Here is a 23,041-nt window from a genome sequence, read left to right as displayed (position 1 = left end):
ATGTAGACTGTGTTTAATAAATCTCTACAAGGAAATATGCATGACGACCGCTGGTGTTAATAGCTATTGCAGCCAGTGAGGTCGTGGTGGGCAAAAAAGTGAAAGGAGGGAATTCTCTGCCTACTGCATAGCTCTCTAGACAACGCGACCCAATTGTTCTTTCTCTCCGCATACCCTTATCTTCCCTCTGACCAGTTTTAGCTATGAAGTGTTTATTAGGAATAATTTACTTAATATGGTAAAATGAAATATATATGCTTGACAATAGTTTTTAATATTCATTTTATAACTGAATTTCTATTTCTTATTTGAACAATTGCTAGTTGCATTTAGCAATATATTTAAACCTAAGAATCCTTCAATATTTGCATGAATACAGGGGATCTTTCTCTGCACTGGAAACTTTGAGGCAGCCTAAATAATTTTTATTATAAAATACTTTCTTTTCTGTTTCATCTCAGTATAAACTACAAGAATGAGAGGAATTTCAGCAAGCATCCCCAGCATAAACTATTTCAGGAGATCTTTACAGCCTTGGTGAAAAACAGACTCATATGCAGGTAAGAATTTCTCAGGAAAGACAGACAGACATTTACCCAAGAATGACATATTTTATATATCTCTTGCATATGTTTTGAAGCAGTTTACAAGATTGAATACACCATACTTAACAGATAATATAGAGCAAAGGTCATTTAGAAGGACGTTAATGAATAGACATTGCAGATAATCTTGTTAAAATCATCCTGGTTAGGTACTGAATTTAGCTGAATTTTATGATAAATAAGGTAAAATGAAAAAACACCCAAGTTACACTGTTTATTGTATTTTGATTTTGGATTCTCAAGAGTAGTTTATTGCCTGGGTCCTTTTGTAAGAGACATCTGGTAAAACTTGCCAACATCTTCACAGTACCCTTCTATAGTCTACATAAGAACTGATTAAATGGGCTGCCCCAGCCTGGACCTCAGGGAAAGGATGAGCCTACACCATTCAGCCACAACCCGATGATGATGTTACATTTCAGGGTCAAAGCAAATTTCTTTCCTTTGCTTGCCTTTGCCTTGACACAGACGCAGTGTGGGACTGTAGAAAAGGATTAGTTAGAAAGTCCTCTAGATTCTCTCTTGCAAATATGAGGGATTTTTAGTTGAGCCATTGACCGCTGCTGGATTGTAGCCAGGATTGAATTTTCTATTCATTTTGATTTGCTTAAAATGAGAGCTGGCTTTCTTGCTGCCAGGTATGAAGGAGGCTTCCAATTTTCTGTCATAATTGGACCTGGCCTTCTACTCTTCCCAGGAGGCCCAGACTCTCTCTCTACAAGCACTTGCTGAAAAAATGCCTATGACAACTTTGAATCTTCCCCACTACTTTGAGATATCTGAATTTCCTCCCAGTTAGATGAGAAAAAAATTACTCCTATTGTGGAAAATAATAGAAACTATGATAATTTAATGCATTGACTGAAATAAAACTCTGACAGTCCAGTGCAATCAATGACTTTAGGTAGAACATCATCTCAATGGGTCCTCCATGATGAATCAGCTGCTAAATACATGCCTAAGTGGTGACCTAATGATTTGATCTTTAAGACAGAGTTATGTAGTGTTATGTATTTAAGTACTAGGCAGTGACTACTATATATATTGGTTTAGTTTATAGCAACCCAGGATTGGAATCACAATTATCATACCTTTGAGCTTAGTTGCAGCAGAGGATTATTAAACTGGCTCAGATGATACAAGAAGTCTAGGATCTTTATCAAAGTTGTGTAATTGGGTCAGTGCTCAGTTCTTGACAATATATATGCAAAGATTGTTGAAAGATTAATGAACATCGCAAAGGACCCAAAGTTATCCCGGGCTATTTCTTCTCAAGCTTGAACAGAGTGGAACAATAGTCCATAGCAGAATAATTATGTCTGAGAAGGTATTAGAAAAATGAAGTTATTCAATTTGTTTTGAAGATAACTATCGTGGACTCTTCAAGGGATGTTCAGTAGGCTGTTTGTCAGGTCGGTACTTTGGTGAAGGAAGCAGATTTTCTGTATTAAAAATGTAGAAACCTCACTATGTTCCCGCACTGAAGGCACTAGATGCAGATATTGTCAGGGCAAGGGTTGGCATCCAACAGTTGAAAAAGATCTTAACAATTCCCAAAGAGATCTCTTGTCAGGACCTTTCCAGCTTCTTAGTGATTAACGAGGCATCTTGTATTGGATGGCGTTACTGGCTTGCAATATGAGCAGTCCCTGGAAATCTTCAGTCCAGGAAGAGATGATTATAGATCTCTTTGCTTTCATAGTACCAGAAGGAATTTAGGAATGTTGAACATCAAGAGCATCTTTTTATGTCATCCTTTGGCTGCTGACAGATTGGTATGTTCAGTTCTATTCAAGCAGGGCTGAGAAAAAGATGACTTAAGTCTAAAGGTCTTCCATTGTTTCTCACCCCATATAACTTTGCTAAGTTGGCCAGAATTACATTTTCTTTTTCTTTAAACTTTATAATTAGAGAAAAATTACATCTCAGGGCCTTTTCTGGTACAGCTTCCTATCCCCTTGCTTTGTGAACATTAGAGTTAGTGTTGACTGGAAGGCGTGGATTCAATTCATTAAAAAAAGTTGTTGAGCATCTACTATGTGCAAGGAAGAGAGAGAGTGCAAAGGGCAGAGAAGGAAGAGTTGGTGAATATATAAAGATGAATAGGATGTGTGGTCCTTTTTTTTCTAGGGACTCAGAGTCTACTCTGGTCAGCTAAACAGTTACCCACTTTCTCAGTATAAGGGAAAATGTGCTAAATAAAAAATATATTAAGACCACCAAATGCTGGATGAGATTGGAGGGTGTGGACTTTGGTCTTTGATCGAATTCTGTTTGTAGACAAGATTGGAATGTTCAGAATGTTATGCCATTCATTTTTAACTCAAGAATATGGCCGATTAGGAATTTAGTTTAATCTGTAAAGTGGGAGCCCTTCCCACTCCTCTCTGGATTTATTATGGCCAATGGGTGTTGTTCTCATTTCTCTTCTGTTCTACTCTGCTCAGCTGCAATCTTCCTCTAAACCACATAGCTGGAAGCCTCCTTTCTGGGTTCTTTATCTAGGTTTGCCCTGTTATTACCCCTTGTTCTCAGACATGAGATTGCCAGGTGGCATCTGAAATGAAACAGGACTTGTTAATCTGGAGTCAGATAAAGTAACACTGCAAACACTCCATGGTAGATCTCAAAGGGCAAGTGAAAGCATTGCCTCTGAATCTGAGGTTACCCCTGGTTACATGTGGTAATGAATCTTGATGTTCCATCAAGGTTTCGGAAGCCAATTTTGATCTTCCAATTTTTCTTTGTGTTGTAACATTATTTGTCTATGGTAAAGTCTGCTGTTAGAAAATAAATCTACCTCTTTTTTTTCTCATCTGGAAGAAAGTACAAGGAAAGTACAAAGTGTGTTTGGTATCCAAAATAAGGTTGTTATGAGGTTCTGTAGAGAAGTAAAAGTTGTTGCAAAATTGACATATTTCCCAGTTAACTGACCACTTATAAAATTGACCTCTACTCAGATATCTCTTCTGTGTGTCTGTTTCTCTGAGCTCCCTCTCTGTTCGTCCATTCCTAGGAAGGTGAGAGGAAAGGACCAGAAGTTAGGATGCAGAAGCAATGTCTTTATTGTCTTGATTAACTTCTTAAAATATACGAAGTTGATGAAGAGATGCTTTTTCTGTGATTTTATCTCATCAGGTAGTAGAAAGGCCAAAAGGGGACTTTGAAGGCTCCCTCCTTGCCTAGGAAAAGAGAAGCCTGGTCACCTTGGTAAAGTCTGTCAGATAGTTCAAACCTCCCTGGAGAGGTTCCCAAAGTTTCAGATTTGAGTTTTTAGGTACTTAAACTTGTAATGGCCAGGGTAAAATTCTAGTTCCTTAACTAAGTTCATAGAGTTCTTTGAGATCGTGTTCCTTTTTGGCCTTCTCTCTCGTTTCTTCCCACTGCACCCTTTGGGCTCACCGAGGTCAGAGTGACCACTCATCGTTCTTGTAAAGTTAATCTCTTACTTCTGAGCCGTGGCCTGTGCTCATCCTTGCCTAAAGCCTGCTGCCCTGCTTCTCTCTCTTCCTGAGAGTTCTGGCCCCTCAACTGGCCCTGACCCTCCACTTCCTCCCATGGCTCCGGGCCTGTGTCCCTCCCCACTACACACTGAGTTGAAAGCAGGACTTGGGTCTTTTATCTCCAGGGTCTTTTATCCCCAACTGAAGCCATTGATACTGGTTTTATTGGAGATCATGGAGGCTGAGAGTCTTCATAAAGTAGAATTTCTTTGCATGAAATTGTTCTATCATTGTAAAGAGTCTGAAGAATATAGAAAAATATAAAATATGAAAATTTACCCTTTATGTCACTCTTAGAAATAAACACATGAACTCTTGTTATATTTTCTTCTAATATTTTTTTAATTCTATGCTTTCTCCCCCCGCCCCGAACTTCTATGAGAGGTTATTATGCACGTATAAAATTGTATTCTGCTTTTATTCAGAGTAGAGTTTTTAAAAGAACTGGATCATTGGCTAAGAATTCTTTATAATCTTGTCATTTTGTCCCATTTTTGCCTGACGGTTTATAACCTTAAATGTATAAAGGAAGAAAATAAACATCAGGAACCTGGGATCTTATGTAATCCTCGAGCAAGAATGAAGATTCTTCTTCCCATAACTTAACTTGGAGCAAATATCTAGCTCTCACATTTTTATTTCTCCTGAAATGTTATTTAGAGTTTATTCCAAACTTAAAATGTGTACATACGCACGCACGCACGCACACACACACACACACGCATGTGTGTGTGTATATATATATATATACACACAAAAAGCAGCATCCAATTATAGAGGTGGAATGAACCCTGAAATAAAAATTCAGCCCAGCTTCCTTTGATAGATGAAGTAGCTGAGAGGTTAGGGACAAGCTCTGGGTCCTGCAGCAAATCTTGAATGGTATTCTTTTCTCTGTCTCGCTGATTACCTGATTCTTTACTTATCCAAGTATATTTAAATTTTGTTTTTCATTTTGCACCACAGAAAATGATCATTTCAATAATCATGTTCTCTCTTTTTCACTACTTACTGCTTCTTACGAAACTCCTTCACTCAGGTGTGTAAGAAGCATGACATTAAAATGTTCCCACCTTCTCAGGAAAGGACTGCTTGTTCCTTGGCCACATGTAACCACTAGAACCTGTTTTAACCTGGCAAAGTCAATAAATGGCAGTTTACCATCAGTACATGAGGTTCTGAAAACCAGGCAATAAGCGACAGACACGTATGTTCCAGAAACTACATTTCCATGGCTAAAATCAACCCATCTCCAAACACTCCCATTTACGAAACTCGTCCCATCCTGGAACTGCTCTATGAGCTTTGCTCTGAGAGACCGTGCCTTATCCGCGTATGTCTCTCTCGCTGGCAGCTCATCCTTTGTGTCACTTATTGATTGGTGGACCCCTTCATTGGGCATCTCAAAGTTAACGTGCCCAATAGGACTTTTGAGTTTTCTCACTCCACTTGCCTTCCCTTCAGCTTTAATATTCCCCACCTATTGACCTGGTCCCAGCTGCCGTCACCTCCTGCTTGGCCCGCTACAGAAGGCTAACGGGGCTCCCCACTTTGATCCTTGGCTCCCTATACTGTTCTTAACAGCATATCCAAAAGGATCCTTTCAAAATCTCTGTCAGATCACGTCAGTCCTCTGCCTCAAGCCTTCCAGTGACTTTCCAAAATAGAAAGTCCAAAGTCCCTATTTGTAGTCTACAAAGCCCTGTAGATCTGGCTCCTGCTATCTCACTGACTTCAATCCTGTCACTCTGTCTTTGCTCACTCTGCCCCAGCCCCATGGGCACCTTTTCCTTTCCTTGTACAAACCACCGTACCCCCTGCTCAGGGTTAATTAACTCTTGTTATTCGTACCTAGACTCTCTCCCCGATGCTCAGATGCTAATCTTATCAGAGAACCCTGCTGGTCCTAAAATAGCATCCCCCGCTCCACTCACCAGACCCTTAACCTTTGTAGTTCTTCACTGGTCACCACCTGATATACATTTTTTATTCGTGTGTGTGTGTGTGTGTGTGTGTGTGTGTGTGTATTATCTGTCTTCTTTCTCCCTTTAGAAGGTAAGCGTTATGAACACAAGTACATGCTTTTGTCCTGCGCTGTATCCCTGGGTGTGTAACACCGCCTGGCTCCTAGTAGGTGATTAGTAAATATTGGAAAGCGTTTTACCTCTGAAACTTTCATCAACTATGTAGAAGAAACACCCAGAAGACAGTCTTTTCTGCTCAATAGTTCTCTGAGTTTAGGGACCAGCAGGATTCATTGGTCGGGCTGCTGGCTGGGTGCCCGTTCTGGGCTAGGTTTGGTGGGAGACACAGAGGAAGGACAAAGACCCATTACTGATAATGGAACAAGTCAGTAAAGATTCTTTGAATATTAATTTATAATTAATTTCTTCCTATTCTTATTTCTAGGTTTTACATGTCTATTTTGATGTTAATCCTATTTTTTTCAACTATATAAAAAATAGGACTCTGTCTTATGAATTTGAGGTAGTATTTATTTTGAAGCAGGCTTGAATTCTTCCAATTTACAATTTCGAGTCAAAGGTGGCAGTTTTTTCTTTTTGTCGTTTTCGTTGTTTGTGTTAACGAAAACAGAACTACGACGTGGAAAGGGAAATCTAAATAACACCCTACGATGAAGTCGCTGCTCATTCGGAGTGAGAGACAGAGGGAAGCGTGTCACAAATGGGGAGGTAGGCTGTCACCTCTGGCATTTGCATCAGCCCCTGGAGTTGGATAACCCTGGACCACTCGATGGTCTCATTTATCTTGGAGCTTGCAGTGTTACTCAATATTCAGTACCACTGCTTTGTGACTGATTTCTACACGAAGCTCTCACATCGCATACTGGATTTTTTTCCACTGTGCAAGGTGAAACCCCAAGTACCCCTTTCTCCTTTCACATAGTGTGTCTCTGGTGACACCATTTTTCCTTCTCTTTTTATATTGATGGCAGCAAGTGGCATCTGATGCTGAAAGTGATATGGCAGGTGGTCATAGACAAAGTCCATGGGAGTTGGTCACGCTGCCATGTATTAATAGTCCTGTGAAAGCAGTGGCAAAAGTTCAGTCACAAGAGGGGTTACATGTTTGCCAGCTTATGAACCTGCCACTGTGTGGTTGTTATATTGGGACGCGTCCTCCAGGGAACCACTGTCTTCATAGACAGAAAAGCTTTTCAAGGTGGCTTAAAGGATCCTCCCCCGCCTCCCACTGTGCCGAACACTCCTGCTCCCATAGTAAACGTGTTTTTTGAAGCGGCACTTTCTCTTCCGTCTTCCCTCGTGCAGGGCCCAGGTGGAGGGGAGGGAAGGCGGGAACAGTGCCCCGGGAGTCGGGTCCCCCCCTGCACTTCCGTGCAGTCTGGGGCCGGTCACTGCAGGCACAGTTGCTGCCTCAGTAAAGCAAAGGCACCCGTCTTTATGACCTGTCACTTTTCCTCTCTGTAATTCTCCGGTTGAACTAAGTTGTGTGTTTCCTAGTGCTCCAACTCTTGGCAAACAGAGAGATATGTCATCTTATGGAACACGTCATTCTAGAGCTCCATGTGATGTGGCCGTTGTCATAGCAGGGTTAAGGGCTGGGGGCCAAGGAGGTAACAACTGCTCCTTCAGAGGTCAGTGCTCGGAGGGGAGAAGCCAGAGGACTCAGGCACCAGGAATTTTATTTACATTTAGAACAGCAGAGGCCAGAATCGTGGAGAAGTATTAATAGCTTTTGGCTTCAGTTCCAAAACTGCAAAAAAAAAAAAAAAAAAAAGCAAAAAAACCCCAAAAAAACAAAAACCAAAAAGCCAGTTGCTTGGAACAGAACTTTCGGCACTGAAACTTTTCTGGAACTCTTCATTTATTACACTCCATTAATAGTTAAAAAGAAAAAAATGAAACCTATCATGGAATTTTTATCATAGGCTAAAATAGGGGAGGAAACAAAAAAAATGTTGTATTTGTTTTAATATGAAAGACACTGGAAAGGCCATGAACTTTGCTCATGAAGATTGTGTATAGTTAGGAAAAATACCAAGTGCACACATATTTGTAACATGAATAATCTCTTACCATGTCCCTTGGCTTTTCCTTGTAAATAATGAAAAGCAGTCAGCATTAGTCCTCATTAGGTTGCCAGCAGCTGTTGCGACTCGGTCATCACTTCTGTCAGGTCTCTGGGATGTAGCGTCCTTGCCCTACAGTGCAGGCTGCGTGCTGTCTTCAGCTAACCCCGCACCTGAAAGGGAAGGTCGTTTTGTGCCATCTCCCTATTTATAAAGGTTAAAGGTAGACTATTCTGTCTGTAACGGGAGCCTCAGGATACCCACATCCTTACACGTGTTCCCAGAGGTGACTGTTTAAAATTCAAAGTTTTTTTTTTTTTTTTTTCAAATTGGCATTATTTTTGCCAATGTAAGGAAGTCAGGATGAGCTGCAGTGCAGCTTACCAGTGCAGCCCCGGATAGTTCTGCCTGGCTGGTAGCCGTGGGGTGTGTTGAATCATGCCCTTATTTTCAGAAGAAACTGAGTTTTGCCTCCATAGCAAAGATGTCACTGTCATGTGCCTGGACCAGAGAAGGGCTGTGGAGGCAACTGCAGCTGTGGTGGACAGCTCCTGCCAGGAGCTTTAGTAATGACAAGAAGAATAATTCTCAGCCAGCAATGCTCTTGGGACACCTTACTCAACCTCTCCCCACTGAACCAGACTTCTGCTAGGGGCTCTCACCTGTAAGGAGCACTCCAACATCCTGGGAATATAAGGCTATGGGAAAAGCATATTTACCAACCACCTTTCCATGAACCAAGTCTTAGTAGATGGATGGAATGATGAGTGGCTTGAGAAGGAGTGTGGGATGGGGTAAGGGGTGACAGCTCCAGTGGCAGTAACCACAAATGTTCGTTCTGACTTTGAGGAGGGTGCGACGTGTGCACTCAGGTCTGAAATGTGCAGGTTTGGGGACGGAGTGAATTTCTCCGGATTGTAGAGGAGATAAAGATGAATTCTGACACTAAAGATTAACCTGGGACCAGCCAGGTGAAGGTTGGCTTGGAATCACAGCTCAAGTTAATGCTCTATTGGATGGAGGGGCAGGTCTTTAAAGTACCCTAACCTTGCTGGATGTGTAAGCAGCTCAGCTGTTGAGGTGAGAGAGGGTGGGAGAAATTATACAGAGTCTAATCTGGCATAGCTTCCACTGGCTTCCTCAGTTTTTCTTGGCTAGGTATGGAATAACAGACACTGTTTATTTTAGATTTTTGTTAACATTTGCACCAAGTGCTACTGTTGGACTAGCTTAGAGGGCATTGTGAGATGGGTGTCCCCTGGCAGAGGTCATCTTCCATGATGATTCAGGCAGTGCATGCAACAGCAATTCTGCTGCTTGCCAGGGCTCAGCCTTCCTTCTTTCCTTCTTACTTCAGGAGTCCACACCGTGCTGGCCTGGTGGCTTCTGCACCACTGTATACACTTTGGTTAGAACAACTGCATGTGACCTCCCTCCCTCGTGTCACATCGCAGGGCATACTTCTCCTTCTCTGGGAGGTTCCAGTGTTAAAAGTCACAGAAGGCAGTCATGGGAAGCGCCTAAGACGCGGACACCCAAACTGCCCACTGAAGCGCCTTCGGGCTTCAGAGAACCCCTGGGGTGTCATGGGATCTTTTAAATTTCCAGGGAAAACAGTGATACACAACATCCATCCGACTTGGTGCAAACAACTCAAGGTAGTTTATGATTTCCACATGAAGCTTATCTACCTTCTTTAGATGGTGGCGTAGTTTTCTGAAGCCAGGTTTCCATTTGCTACCATAAAAAGCAGGTGGAAGAGGACGCAAAGATGCTGGTGTCCGGTCTGATTCCAAGGCTCGAGAAGTCGTTTAGTGTCCACAGGTGCACATACCCCATTAACACATACATGTGGTTATTTAAGAATAACATAAAATGTTTTTCTTTTAATGTATGCATGTTATTTTTCAAATGGATATTAAGTTATTAAGGTGTACATTCTTAATAAGTTGAGCCTAATTATTGGAACTTCTAGTTATTTCTTTTAGTTAGTGGCTCCCTGGCGTCAGTAAGGGCTCTGCGAACGGAATAATTTGGGGGACCTCTACTTACAGTGATAATGATGGTTTATATGATTTATGTGTGTTTCGCGTTAAAACGGGTCAAGTGTTCAAGTCCCAAATAACAGTCCCCACTGCAGATTAAGTTTGAAATAAAGTGATGCCATTTCCTTATAGGTTCCTTATTCCGCTCCGGAGCCTTGCGTTGTTCACTGGTCTTTTAAACATGCACAAACATGTTCTCTCTTGTTTTCTTCTTTCAGAGAGTGGGTTAATCGAGCCCCATCTATTCATTTTCTGAGAGTGTTAATCTGTCTGAGACTACTGATGAGGGATCCATGCTATCAGGTTGGTTGGAAAAAATAAAAGTGTTTTTTACTCGTGATGAAGACGAAATAAAAAACGGGTGCGCTTTTCTTTGAAGCAGACCATGTTAATTTTCTTTTCTCTCTCACAACTCAGAACCTTCCAAATTTGGGAAGTATCTCATCTGCTATTTAAAAAGATAGGAGAGAAGTGATTCAATGGGGCCAAAAAAAGTCTGTACATTTCTACAATATGACCTGTGGGATTATGTGGATTACACATTGGTTTATGTTTTCATCATTACCCATCATTTTAAAACATAGGCAGTTCAGGGAGGTGTATTCCAGATTATGCAGCTCGCTAGGTCCAAGTCAGCAGTGACAAGGGGGGGCCTTCCTATGGGGCACCAAAGGTAACCAGTGGGAGGGCAAGGCCTGCAGCTTTAGCAGTTACTCCAGCGGCCATGCGTTTCCCAAAGTGCATCCTAAGCCCCTGAGTAAGAGGACAGGAAGGGGCCTCCCACTGGTCTCAGATGAAGCTTCTGAGGTCAAGAATATTTTCCTTCTCTCACTAGTTAGTTGAATGCGCTGCCTCTAGTTGGTGACCTTCAGACTTCAATGTGCAGACAAATCACCAAAGGATCTTGGAAATGCAGATTCTGATTCAGTGGAGTTACCCTGAGGCCAAGATGCTGCATTTCTAACAAGCCTTCCAGGGGATGCTGATGCCACTGGTCCATGACCCACACTTTGGCAAGAACTTTGTTCTTTAGCAGTGAGACTCTAAAGAAAAGCTTACCTAACCTTTCACCTGGACCTCTAAGGTTATTCCTTCAAGTCCCAGCTGCAAGATTGTGGCTTCTGTAAAGTAGTAGTTCTTAAACTTAGTGTCTCAGGAACACCCAGAGGACTTAAGGATTGCTGAGGTTCACCTCCACAGTTTCTAATTCAGTAGGTTTGGGGAGGCCTAATAATCTGCATTTCTAACAAGTTCCCTGGTGATGTGATGCTACTGGTCTGGGAACCACAGTTTGAGAACCACTGTCCAAAAGCCAAGGTTGCTTATTAACCATTATTGTTTCTTTCTTACCAAAGTTAAATATCTAAAGAGCATTCTTATCATTCATATGTACTTCGGTAATTTTCACAGATTATTATTATTTTTTTTCCCATAAGGATTATCTCCTTTTATGCCCTGTTCCGATAAGCTACTAGGAAGCTCAGGCCACTCTGAAGATCTTTTATTTTGGATTTGATTCTATTGGTGAATTATTATCTGAGTCAAATGGGTCTCCTTTCATTATCCCAATAGCCATCTTTTCCAAACTTGGTACTTAAAGTGTTGTGATACTAGCCAGCAACATAGCCTGCTCCGATTTGGGTCTTCTGAGAGTCATGGGGGCTCCACATCCTTCAATTAGAAGAATAACCCCCTTACTTCTTCTGTAGTCTAAACTGGCTTTGAGCTGTTACAGTTTAGCTAACCATTGGCATTTGAATATGGGACTCAGGGAATATACCCTGATCGTTTTCTGTCCTGGTCACTCACAGATTTCTGGGAGTTTTCCATTTTCCTCATGACCAGCCATACAGAACTGTGTGTGTTCCATGCATTTCTGAGCTGCCATTTGCAATTCTGCATGGGTCACATGTAATAAGGGTAGACCATAGGTTTCACTTTGCCTGGAGCAGTCCCAGTATGTACTCATCATTACTATTTAATTATTCATAACACCCTCTTTTATTCTCCAGCATGTCTCAGTTTGGATTAGACCATTGTATATATAACATTAATGAAGGTGTCCATGGAGGAGGTGGATTATTAGCAAGAGATATCATTTTTTGACTTACAGGAATTAGCAAAAAGTTTGCCTTAGAGATGTTCTATTTGTTCAATTGGGTCATGCTCTGCTGATCACCATCTGAAGTATTGCTTTTCTTAATCTAGTTCTTAATGGATTGGGACAAGGTTCATTGCTCTCTAAAGGAAGAATTCAGTGACATCTTGGTTTATGGGATTTTGTGACCAAAACACATATTAAACCATATCTCTTCCCCATTGCCAGCCTTTCCATAGAAGGGGATGCTCTCCGAGCCTCTCTTCCTGGCACTCTTTCTGCAAAGAAGAGTATGTGCTCAGGCAGTTGTTTAACAGCTTAACCTGCCAAGAATTGTTGGCCCAAGTCACAAAGCCGTGCTGGGGTTTACGACAGCATATGACGGTGACCCTTAGCGAGCCAGCACCGGAGCTCGGAATTCCTTTCCTTGCCTGTTGAATCAGCGTTGCAGGCTCCACAGTGGCGGTTCCAGCCCAGCTCCACTTCTCACCCCCCGCCCCTCCGCACCTCCTTACCCCTGTCATTCTCATCACGTCACGTCGTCTGTTTTACAGGGAAAACGAACACCACCCCAGAGGGGCTCTCTTATTTCTCTCTTCTTTTTTTGCTTGGAATATTTGGATTATCATGCAATTTTAGTTCTCCTCTTGTTTTGAAAGAAAGAAACGTCCCTCCTCCTTGCCAAGGCTCATCTCTCCATCTGTTCTCTTGCTTATGGTCGAGTGGCTCTCTTTCTATTTTCCTTTATCAGAAAAAGTGCCCCCTTTTTGATCCAGATATCCCTTTAAATCTTCCATATTACCTTCATTACTACATTTTTTAAAAGGTCAGGATATGTTTTCGAAATGCACTTTCTTCCTATCTGGACGGATGTATTGCATTACCCGCACACTGAATTCTGCATACAAAGTTCTCGCTGGAAGCTATTTATATAGATCACAGTGTGCCAAGCTTCACTCATCATTCCTGGACCCAGAGGTTGCAAATCGGTGGCTTGTAGATTGGATTTTGCCCACCAGTATACAGAGTCATCGATGTGTGCTTAATGCAGAGTCCCACAAGACAAGACTGGATGGACTGAAAGAGAAGCTGTTTTTGAAGATGTAATTGCTTAGAGTTTTCCATAATTAAAGGAGGACAGGTATTGTTGGAGTCCCGAGCAAGATAACGACAAAGGCCCACCTGGACTCACGATAGTGAACCTGTAGCACATTACTTATCAAAGACAGACAATCTGAAATCTCCTGAGCTACAATTGCGTTAGAAACCACAATAAGAAGGTGGTCAAGCTGAGCAGCCCGGCTCAGTGCTTGCCCTCCCCAGCTTCCTGTTAGTACCACGCCCCTTTAGCCACGTTTTCTGTTTGTCTCCACTGATCCCGTGAACCTCTAGCTCTTCTTTGGCATTTTGTTGTTGTTGTTGTTCTACTTTCCTAAATGTTAACCTTTCCAGAGTTCTGTTCTTTGTCATCTTCTTCCCTATCTTCCTTCAACTATCATTTTGTTGTTGTTGTTGTTGTTGCTGTCATTTTTCTTTGCCCACAAGCACATACGTATCTCCATTCTCCAACATTTCCCACATTTCTAGGGATATGATGGACAGCCATCTCAATGTCACAGGTCTCTGAAACATTTTCAGGGGTTTAACAGCATCAAAACTATATTGAAAATAATGCCAAGATATTATTTGCCTTCTTGCTGTCACTCTCTTACAAGTGTGCAGTGGGGTTTTCCGGAGACTACCGGATGTGTGATGATGTCATGGCTCTGTTGGCTGATGGAACATGTGCTTGTGTGTTCTCATGTTTAATTTCCAATATGGTAAATATAAATAGATATAATCCATATAAACAAAACTCTTTGGGCTTCTAAGTCATGTTAACGAGCACAGAGGGGTACAGAGGCCAAAGAGTTTGAGAACCGCTGTTGTAGCACATTACACTCAATGACTAGAAAATGGACCTCTTCAATAATTCCTCTCTCCCTGAACTTTCAAAATCATTTCCTGATTCTTTCCTTGGTGCCGCCTTTCCTCCAGACTCCACAGTAGGAAACTTTTACTTGTACCTTCAAATATAATATGCTAGACCTTTTAGAAGAGTAGTTACCATTGCACCTGGGATGATAAGTTAAGGCCAGTGTACAGAGGGTCCTTCAAACTGTGATGGAGGCGTACACAGTGTGGAGCTACTGATAGGTTTTGAACAGAGGAGTAACATGATCATGTTGATGATTCAGTGTCAGAGGCTTGTTGCAGTGCGTTCGGCACTGATTTAGTTGCCTAGTAGTTTTAGGATGAGAGTGTCTCATGGCACTGACGTTTTTGGCCGTGGTAAAAAAAAAAAAAAGTGGTGTCCTAACAACACCTATTGGCATTGCAGTGTGTTCTATTTTTTCAAGATATACTTTGTGTCTGTATTATATTACTGATCAATTTTTTTTTTTTAAGGAAAAACTCAGGGAATACGCAGAACAAGGACATTTGTTCACATTTTGTACATTGAACTGAAAGTCAGATCGGCCAGGAGACTTCTCCAGGTCATTAGGCTCAGAAGTACAGAATGCAGTCTTGTGACCGTCCAGCCTGTGACCAGGGAGGAAACTCAGATCTGAAAGGGCATGTGGGAGGCATCGCTGTAATCTAAGCATGCAGTCATATTTGCTTTTCAGATCAGTAACTAGAGCTGTTAAACACAGGTGTGTGCATACCTTGTGGTCTTGCTTTTCTCCAGTGGGATGCTCTCAGGTATAACCAAAGGAAATACAGGAAAGACCATGGGTCTGTGAGCAGTCTCCTGGCCTTGCTCCAGTCTCCACTGGAGCATGCGGGGAAAATGTTTATTTCATAAATGAAGGGGAAATTCTTGAGTACATAGCAACAAAATTCTCTGAGAATAACAAAGCCTCTTTGCCTTTTTATATTTTATAACAGCTCTTCTCAAACTATGTTCCAAAGGAGTTAAGTATTCGGTGAAAGGACATGTGCTTCTGTTACTGACGTTTAGAAAAAGTTCCACACTAGCTCTCCCATTGGAGACTTGTGGTGTACCTTTCTAAGCCCATTCAGAGGCCACCATCCTTTTGAAGTTTTCCTTGGTCCTCTCAACGGGATCTCTCCTCTGGGGAATCATAGCACTTCATGTATAACTTTCTTATAACACTGACCAAATTCTGTTTGAAATTCCAGTTATTTGTATGTCTGCCTTATGCTTGGCCTAAATCTCAGTGAAGGAGGCCTCTGTCATCTACAGATTTGTGTCCTTCTGAGAGCCTAACCCAGGGCTTGTACATAACGGGAATGAAAAAGAACTATTTATTAAATGAATACGAATAGTTTTAAAATGGTATATTTATTTTTATATGCATAAAATATCCTGCCATAATTAGGGTTAATGTATACAATATTCTTATGTCCTTTAATGATAGCTTTCTAGAGTGAATAGCAATGATGAGAATTCTAATTAGTAGGTAGTGGTAGAATTATTTTTAATTGAGTTATAAATGTCCCTCCATTCTTAATTTAAACATGGAGATGTTTGAGTGTTTCCAAATTCACTTCATGCAGAGTAAAGAAACATTGGCCCAGGAGGCTCTGAGAAACTGAGATGTTTTCCCAGCCTGCCCACTCAGTTGGCTTCCTGGTGGAGCTGGATCGTTCTCTCTCACACTTAAGTACTCATCCCCAGGCATTTCCCAGAATTGGAGTGATGGCTAATGTTTATATTTCAAATAACTTCCTTGTGTGCATGTTAAGTAAGAAGAGAGAGGGCGATACAGCTTCAATCCAATAGGTTAGGGCCACCTGAAATACTTTCACCTGGAGAAAAGTGTCAGCGTGGATAATTTGGGGGCATTTGCTATTCAGAGAGTTGCAAGATAGTCCTCTCAGGACTCCATCTTCCCACCCTTTCTTTTCCCCATTTTAGCACTTTTAGGGCAGCTTCAAAAGTGTTATGAAATGCCCTCTTATTAGGAATTGGATTTAAAGATCTGTATCGGGATACTTTTTGCAACAATCATCCTTTCATTAGTTTAGAGTACAGGTTTAGGGAGATCATTAGCATAATCATTTTAAGGAGAAGCCCTGTTGTCTAGTCTACTACAGCAATGATTCTCAAACTTCACCTTCATAAGAATTCCCTGGGGGTATCAGCGAAATTCAGTGTTATTCGGTAGGTCTGGGGTGAGTAGGAGAGTTTGCATTTCTAGTCAGCTTCCAGGGGAGGCTAATGCTGCTGGTCCGTGGACCTCACTAGGCAGAGACCTAGAGGAAGATCCTGGGAATTTGGTGGTGCTAGATTCTTATCCTGGCTTCTCACTTGGGCAAAATGGTTTTACCTTTCTGGATCTTAGTTTTCCTAATCTGCCACATGACATAAATGGGAGTAGAGGTGATGCTACCTAACAGTACTTTTCAGCTCTAACGTTTTATGACAACATGGGAGGAAGTAAAAAAAATGAGGAGTCAGGCTGTCGTTCTGAGCATATTTACATTCTCTGACTCTCAAACCAATTTTTGTTTTTATTAACAGTTTAACTTAAACGTAGTATGAATGACAAGCACTAAAGTTTTCCGTATTTACCTTAGAATGTGGGCTTTCAAAAAATAATTACAGATCTCATGATTGAATAAAGAGATTGCATGTAAAATACACTTTTCCCTCCACCCTCATATTTATGTATGTTCTGTTTTTATTTTATTAGGAAATACTCCATAGCTTGGGAGGGATTGAAAACCTAGCACAGGTAAGATTCCTTTCGTGGTGGCTGGTCTTGCCTTTCCATTTCGTGCCATAGCTCTGGGTGAGGATTACACAGGCGTGTGACAGAAAACGGCTCTTTTACCTAAGGCTGCCTGCCAAGGGGAGAAACGGGCAGGGTGTGAGTGCGAGGCAGGATACTCACAGAGCAGGGTGGGACCCATGATATTTTGTTCTGGCTAAATAGGGCTCACTTTACCCAGCCTGTTGAAATGAGAAAGTGCTATGAAAGGTCACATGTGTTTAGTTAGTAATGAAAAGAGAGAGGCCTTGTTTGGCAGGTCTAAGTCCTCGACATTGCACATACCAAATGATGGGAGAAAATATTGATTATGAAGTGTTCATAACTCTCACACACACAAAAAACAATTACTGGGCTCACTAAAATATTAGCAAGTAAATGACGTTGTGAGGAATGACTTTGGCTTCATTTATTTTTCAGTCACGTATTTGAGTTTATTAATATGACAAAATGTGCATGGTATTGTGTTGGAATAGTCTGTTCTCCTAAAACCTATAGCATGTACAGAAAGAATGATTTTCATAATAAGCAAATGACTCTACAAACTCATTCTGAATTATTAAAGGAAGGTTAGGTTTAATGGTAATTTAGTGTTAAATCTATTTTATTTTTATTCTTGGAAACTTGATACAACATATATGTGGCTTTTGTTTTTCAGATTTAAAAAAAATGGTTGGAGAGTTACCTCATTTAATGAAATAGTCTTTCATAAAATTATAAAATTGTAAAGGATCTTCTTGTCCACTTTAACTTCCATTATGTCAGAAATTACCTGAGCCTATTTCTTCTTATTGTAATCAATTATCTACTGTTAGAGATAATCAGACTTCCCCATAACTACTTTATTCTTATTTTTGCTATCTGATTGTTTGCTGATTAGCTATAACTTAGGATACTGTAAAACATAAGATCAATATAATATATCAGTGTGTTATAAAAATTCTGCTAAAAATGGTATTTTATGCATCTTATTTGTATCTTACATTTGGATACTAAAGCACACCACAAACTTATTCATTTACAAGTAATTTTGGGACTTTTGAGAGTTTATATATTCTTTACATGGTCCCTGCCTCAATTTCAGGGCATGGGAGAGAAAGCAGAGAGTCCAGAAACCCACACACTTTTTTGCGCTTAACCAGTCCCAGAAGCACTATTATTTGGTTAACCTGTTGCGCCACCTACAGTTCATTTTCAGAAGTGCACAATCTCGTTCCTCACTTGCTTGACTGTTTTTGATGTCTTCTCTTCTGACCTGCTTGTTGGTTTGGTCCCTGCTGCAGTACATGGAGATTGTGGCCAATGAGTACCTCAGCTATGGAGAGGAGCAGCACAGTGTGGACAAGCTGGTCAACATGACATGTAAGCGTTATTGTGGGAACACAGCCAACTCTCTAGACATGCTAGAATAAGCAGTGTGGTGTTAGCAGCAGGAAAAGGGGTACATTGAATATTTATGAGTGTGTCCATACACAGTTACAGTGTTGAGAGTCCGTACCAATTGTTATATTCGGTGTCAAAATATACCAAGAAGGAAGATTTTTAGATCACAACTGTTCCCTCGAAAAGCCCGATTTCATGTTTAAGAAGATTTTCATCAAGCACAAGCATTTTTGTTTAATGCGAGAGACTTTTGTAACAACAAATTTTAGTCAAAATATTTTTTGCCTCCTTGAATTTCTGTTAAAATGTCACAGGCTGTTTAGTTTTCATCTATAAAGCTGGGTTAATAATAATACCTACCTCATAAAACTTGGAACATTCAGAACATAAAAAAGAAAAAAAAAGTAATGTGATGACGGTAATGTGAAAATATGGGTCTGTGTGGGTGAGCTCTTCTCTCTTCACTTAGTCTCCTCATTTTGGAGGCTCTTCCCAGCCCCATCTTCCGTCCTCTTCAGGTTTGATGAGCCAAAGACCCCCTGCTACTGTGGGCTGCTAGCCCATTTTCTTTGTGAACAGGTTGGTTTCCTGTATTCATTTACAGGACAGCACACTGATTCTCAGTCATAGGGAGAGAAGAGCATGTGGTGAGCCCCAGGCACCAGGAAGTTTCTTGGAGAACGACTGTTTCTCTCAGCTGAGGACCCTTGCTAGGTCTATCACATTCCCCGATCTTCCCTCTCCTCTTTATCAAGTTGAAATCTTTGTAGGGAGGATCTTCGAAGAATAGATTTCACTTCGAACTTGTAATGATGTTAACGAACTCATGTAACTTTATGTGGACTTTATGTTAAATGGAACTCATTTGAGTTTTGCCTTCTTTGCCATCTCCATATTTCATTGTTATAATAGTAATATACAATGAATACTAGTTGAGTTTAAGAGGTGATTCTTGGAGTAAAAAAAATAACCCTGAGCCGCCTCCTTCCATTCTCCTTCTGGGCTGTCTGCTTTCCTGTCTGCCCTTTTTCTACATGCCCATCAAAACTTCAGACCCGAGGTTTTATGAGTACTGCCCCCTTTAAGCTCCAAAACCCTCTTTGAGTTGTTTCCTTCCTTTATAGATATTTTTCAAAAACTTGCTGCTGTCAAAGACCAAAGAGAATGGGTCACCACAAGCGGAGCCCACAAGGTGAGTGGTCCAGGAGAGAGGGAACATTTCAGCTCCTTGTGACAGTGATTCACAGACTGGATTGAGAGCTCCATGTAATTATGATTTGCAGATCTGCTAATCGTAAATCTCTGCCTCAAATCATAAATCTCTGCCAAACTTTTATATTATTTATCAGTCCAAGGAGTAAATGTGGAAGCAACAAATAGGGGTTTTCTGAAATTGTTTTTTCTTTTTCCTATGCCATTTAACACCAACTAAGTTTATTGCTTAATTTAAATTGCTTGAAGAACACTGGCTATACGTAAACTGACTGGAGGTGTGTGTTTACAAATAAACAAATACAATGTATGTATACACATGACTACATTCCACATGGCTCTAGAAAGGAAGACTTTAGACCAAAATTCTTATCTCGAAAAGCCCGATTTTATATTTAAGATTTTTATTGAGTGCAAGCTTACTTTATTTCAGGCAAGAGAGACTTCCATAACAGCAGATTTTGGTAAAAATATTTTTTGCCTCATTTAATTTCTATTAAAATACCAGAGACTATTCGGTTTTCATCTGTAAATTTGGGTTAATAATAATACCTACCTCATAATAGTTGGAACATTTCAATTTCAAAAAAAGATTTTTTTTCCCATTCCTCCAAAAGAGTTTCAGGTTATTTTGGTTTGAACCACATGGAATTGCCAAAGTCTGTAGGCCAATTTCACATGGGTTCGACCTTATAATTGGATGGTATAGGATTATAAGCATATGGGTCAATTGTGCATTTTAAGATGATTGAAAGCATATTTAACCAACAGACTAAATTTATATTTATAGCAGAACTATATAGATGGTAGCTGTTTAGAACCAAGTTTCAATAATCTGTTGAGTTTTCATATCCCAGGTAGCCACTTTACAGTGTATATTAGATCAAATTTGTCCAAGATGCAGCTTATTGTGTAGGGGATGATTCTAAATGATATACAGCTCAACAGTTGTCATTTAAATAGCTGTATATTTCACTGATGTTATTTCTTAGAAATTGAAGAATATCTTTGAGTAGCATTGAGGTGTTAAGTGGACATGGCAAAAATTGCAAAAATGATATGTCAGTGACCGAAGTTTGGAAAACATTATGTTAGAAGACAGAGAGAGAAAAGAAAAAATGAGAGATGAAAAAGAGGAAAGGATTAGAGAAACAAAGATAATGATAGCTTTATTAAAAAAAAAATGCACGAAACTATAAAGGGGAAAAAAATCTACATGGTAGAAACCAAAAAATCATCCTAGGTTGTTGCAGCTCTGGCCTGGTATGTGTTCACCCATGTAGGTTTGGAGGATGCTGAGTTCTGAAAATGTAGAGAGAGGAGAAATTAATTTGTATTAGTGGGAATTCAGAGAAGGCAACTGATAAGAATCAGGTGACTCGCAGCTAAGTCATGTTCCTCAAGATGATGTCTGGAAGCATTAATTCATGTTCTTTCAACATTAATTAGAAGTCTGAGAGCAGACAGAGTGCTTGGTACTGTTGATATATCTTGCTTAGTTTGGGGGAGAAAATGACAGTTTTCAACATTTTGGTGAAAAATAGTTCTATAATTTGGAAAGTGCCTAGCACAATGCCTTACACAGAATGTGTCCTCACTGACTGGTCAACACCAGAATTACATGTATTTAGTTATTATGACCAGTGTGTATGTCATTAGTCTCCCCACTTCTCCTTGGGGACAATCAGAGGACGCAAAGGAGACCTCTTGGGTATGTGGACATAGAGGGAAGTGTGAGAACCAGCCTGGCCATGCCCTGGTCCTTTTCCTTTTACGTCCTGGGCAAGGAATGGCTACAAGGTGCTCGTATTAAGCGTTCCAAAGTAAGAAGGAAATCGACACCTACATCCTGCAAAGAACGAATTATTGTGAATGTTTAACAGAACTCCTTTTGAGGTTAAGCCTCTGTGAACTTTAGAAAGAAACATTATACTGTTCAAGAAGCTTGTACAACTTATGTGATTAAACTTTCTTTTACCTAATTTTTTTTTTTTTTTTCTTAGACATTAGTAAATTTACTCTGTGCCCGAGATAGTAATGTTCTGTTGGGTGCCCTTCTGGCTCTGGCTAGTTTAGCTGAAAGGTAAGATATTTTGATATACTTTCCAGTTCTGCTACTATAGCAATTTAAGTGGGAGAGAGACAAAATAGATTAGTTTCTCTAGTTACTTTATTACCCACTTAGAAAAATAAGCATGACAAAGTATTAATATAGTGAAGAAGATCATGGATGGAAAAGCATCATGTTAAAATATAAGTTGGAAAGGCAAATCACAGTTTAAAATCTTCTCTCTTTTTTTTCCTGAACAGAAATATTTACCTAGTCTTTCATCCAACCCTCAGTTACTTCTACTTTCAAAATTACTACAGTTTTTTTTTTTTTGACAATTGAATCTCCCTGACCTTTTTTCCATTCTCTCCTGTGCATTTATTTTAACATATAAAACATTTCATTTACACTTAAAAAATCTGGACAATCTGTCCCCTTATAGATGTCATGAACATTTTAAATAAAAGAGCTTTAAATATACACACACACACACACACACACACACACACACACACATATATATCACATTTTCTTTATGCATCTGTCAAAAGACACACAACTCATTTTCATATTTTGGCTATTGTGAATAATGCTGATTGTTAGTTTTTGTGTGAACAGTATATGATCCCTTTGCAGAAGGGGAACTATATTATCATCATACTTTTATTAAACAAATTTAAACTTATGAAATGTAGTATTTATTCAATGTTGGAATTTGATATAGCCTTGCCCTATGGAGGTATATTGCATTTTTGTTCTCACCCTGAGATAATATGAGAGCTAGGATATTAAATAAATGAATATGGGGAGTTATGTTTTTAGTAGTTACTAATAGTTTTCAATTTGTAGTCCAGAATGTAGGGAGAAGATAAGTGAACTCAACATTGTAGAAAATCTGCTGATGATTTTACATGAATATGATTTGCTCTCCAAAAGGTAGGATTGCTAAAAAGGAAAAAGGCAATGTCTTATATTTGATGAAAATGATTTTTTAAATTTTGTCACATTATTTACATTGTTAACTGAATATCATGAGTCAGTTTAGCATTTATTTTCTTTTTAAGTTTATAAAGAAAGTAGAACAACCTGGTATATCAGGTTATCTTTGGTTCTGCATTACTTCTAGATTTGGGCATAGATCAAATTATAGAAGTCTTAGGATAATATCTTTAATTTTTTTGTTTATTGCATTTATTTACATCCTGTCTCTTTAAAGAAAGAAACTCTGAGCAGGCTCTGTTTTTAGTAATTTCAGGTTGTGTGTCAAATAAATGATTAGATTGCTAAAATCTGTTTTACTTAAAGCCAGTAAA

The 23,041-nt window shown here is 40.0% G+C and overlaps 1 protein-coding gene across 4 annotated transcripts in view; it reads left to right on the top strand.

Moving 5' to 3' along the window:
* The window catches only part of NEK10 (NIMA related kinase 10), a 187,183-nt gene that overhangs the window by 26,469 nt on the left and 137,673 nt on the right, over window positions 1-23,041 (top strand). For all 4 annotated transcript variants that reach the window (XM_016149581.2, XM_016149580.2, XM_016149578.2 and 1 more), the window contains 7 exons: window positions 462-560; window positions 10,423-10,507; window positions 17,006-17,047; window positions 18,367-18,445; window positions 19,591-19,658; window positions 21,682-21,761; window positions 22,578-22,664. In XM_016149581.2, coding sequence (XP_016005067.1) covers window positions 462-560; window positions 10,423-10,507; window positions 17,006-17,047; window positions 18,367-18,445; window positions 19,591-19,658; window positions 21,682-21,761; window positions 22,578-22,664 — 540 coding nt within the window. The remainder of the gene's footprint in view (window positions 1-461; window positions 561-10,422; window positions 10,508-17,005; window positions 17,048-18,366; window positions 18,446-19,590; window positions 19,659-21,681; window positions 21,762-22,577; window positions 22,665-23,041) is intronic.

This window comes from Rousettus aegyptiacus, unplaced genomic scaffold, assembly GCF_014176215.1.
Source record: "Rousettus aegyptiacus isolate mRouAeg1 unplaced genomic scaffold, mRouAeg1.p scaffold_m13_p_4, whole genome shotgun sequence".
Lineage (NCBI taxonomy): Eukaryota > Metazoa > Chordata > Mammalia > Chiroptera > Pteropodidae > Rousettus > Rousettus aegyptiacus.
Note: the sequence above shows the minus strand (reverse complement) of the source record. Positions and strands in the feature narration are given on the sequence as shown.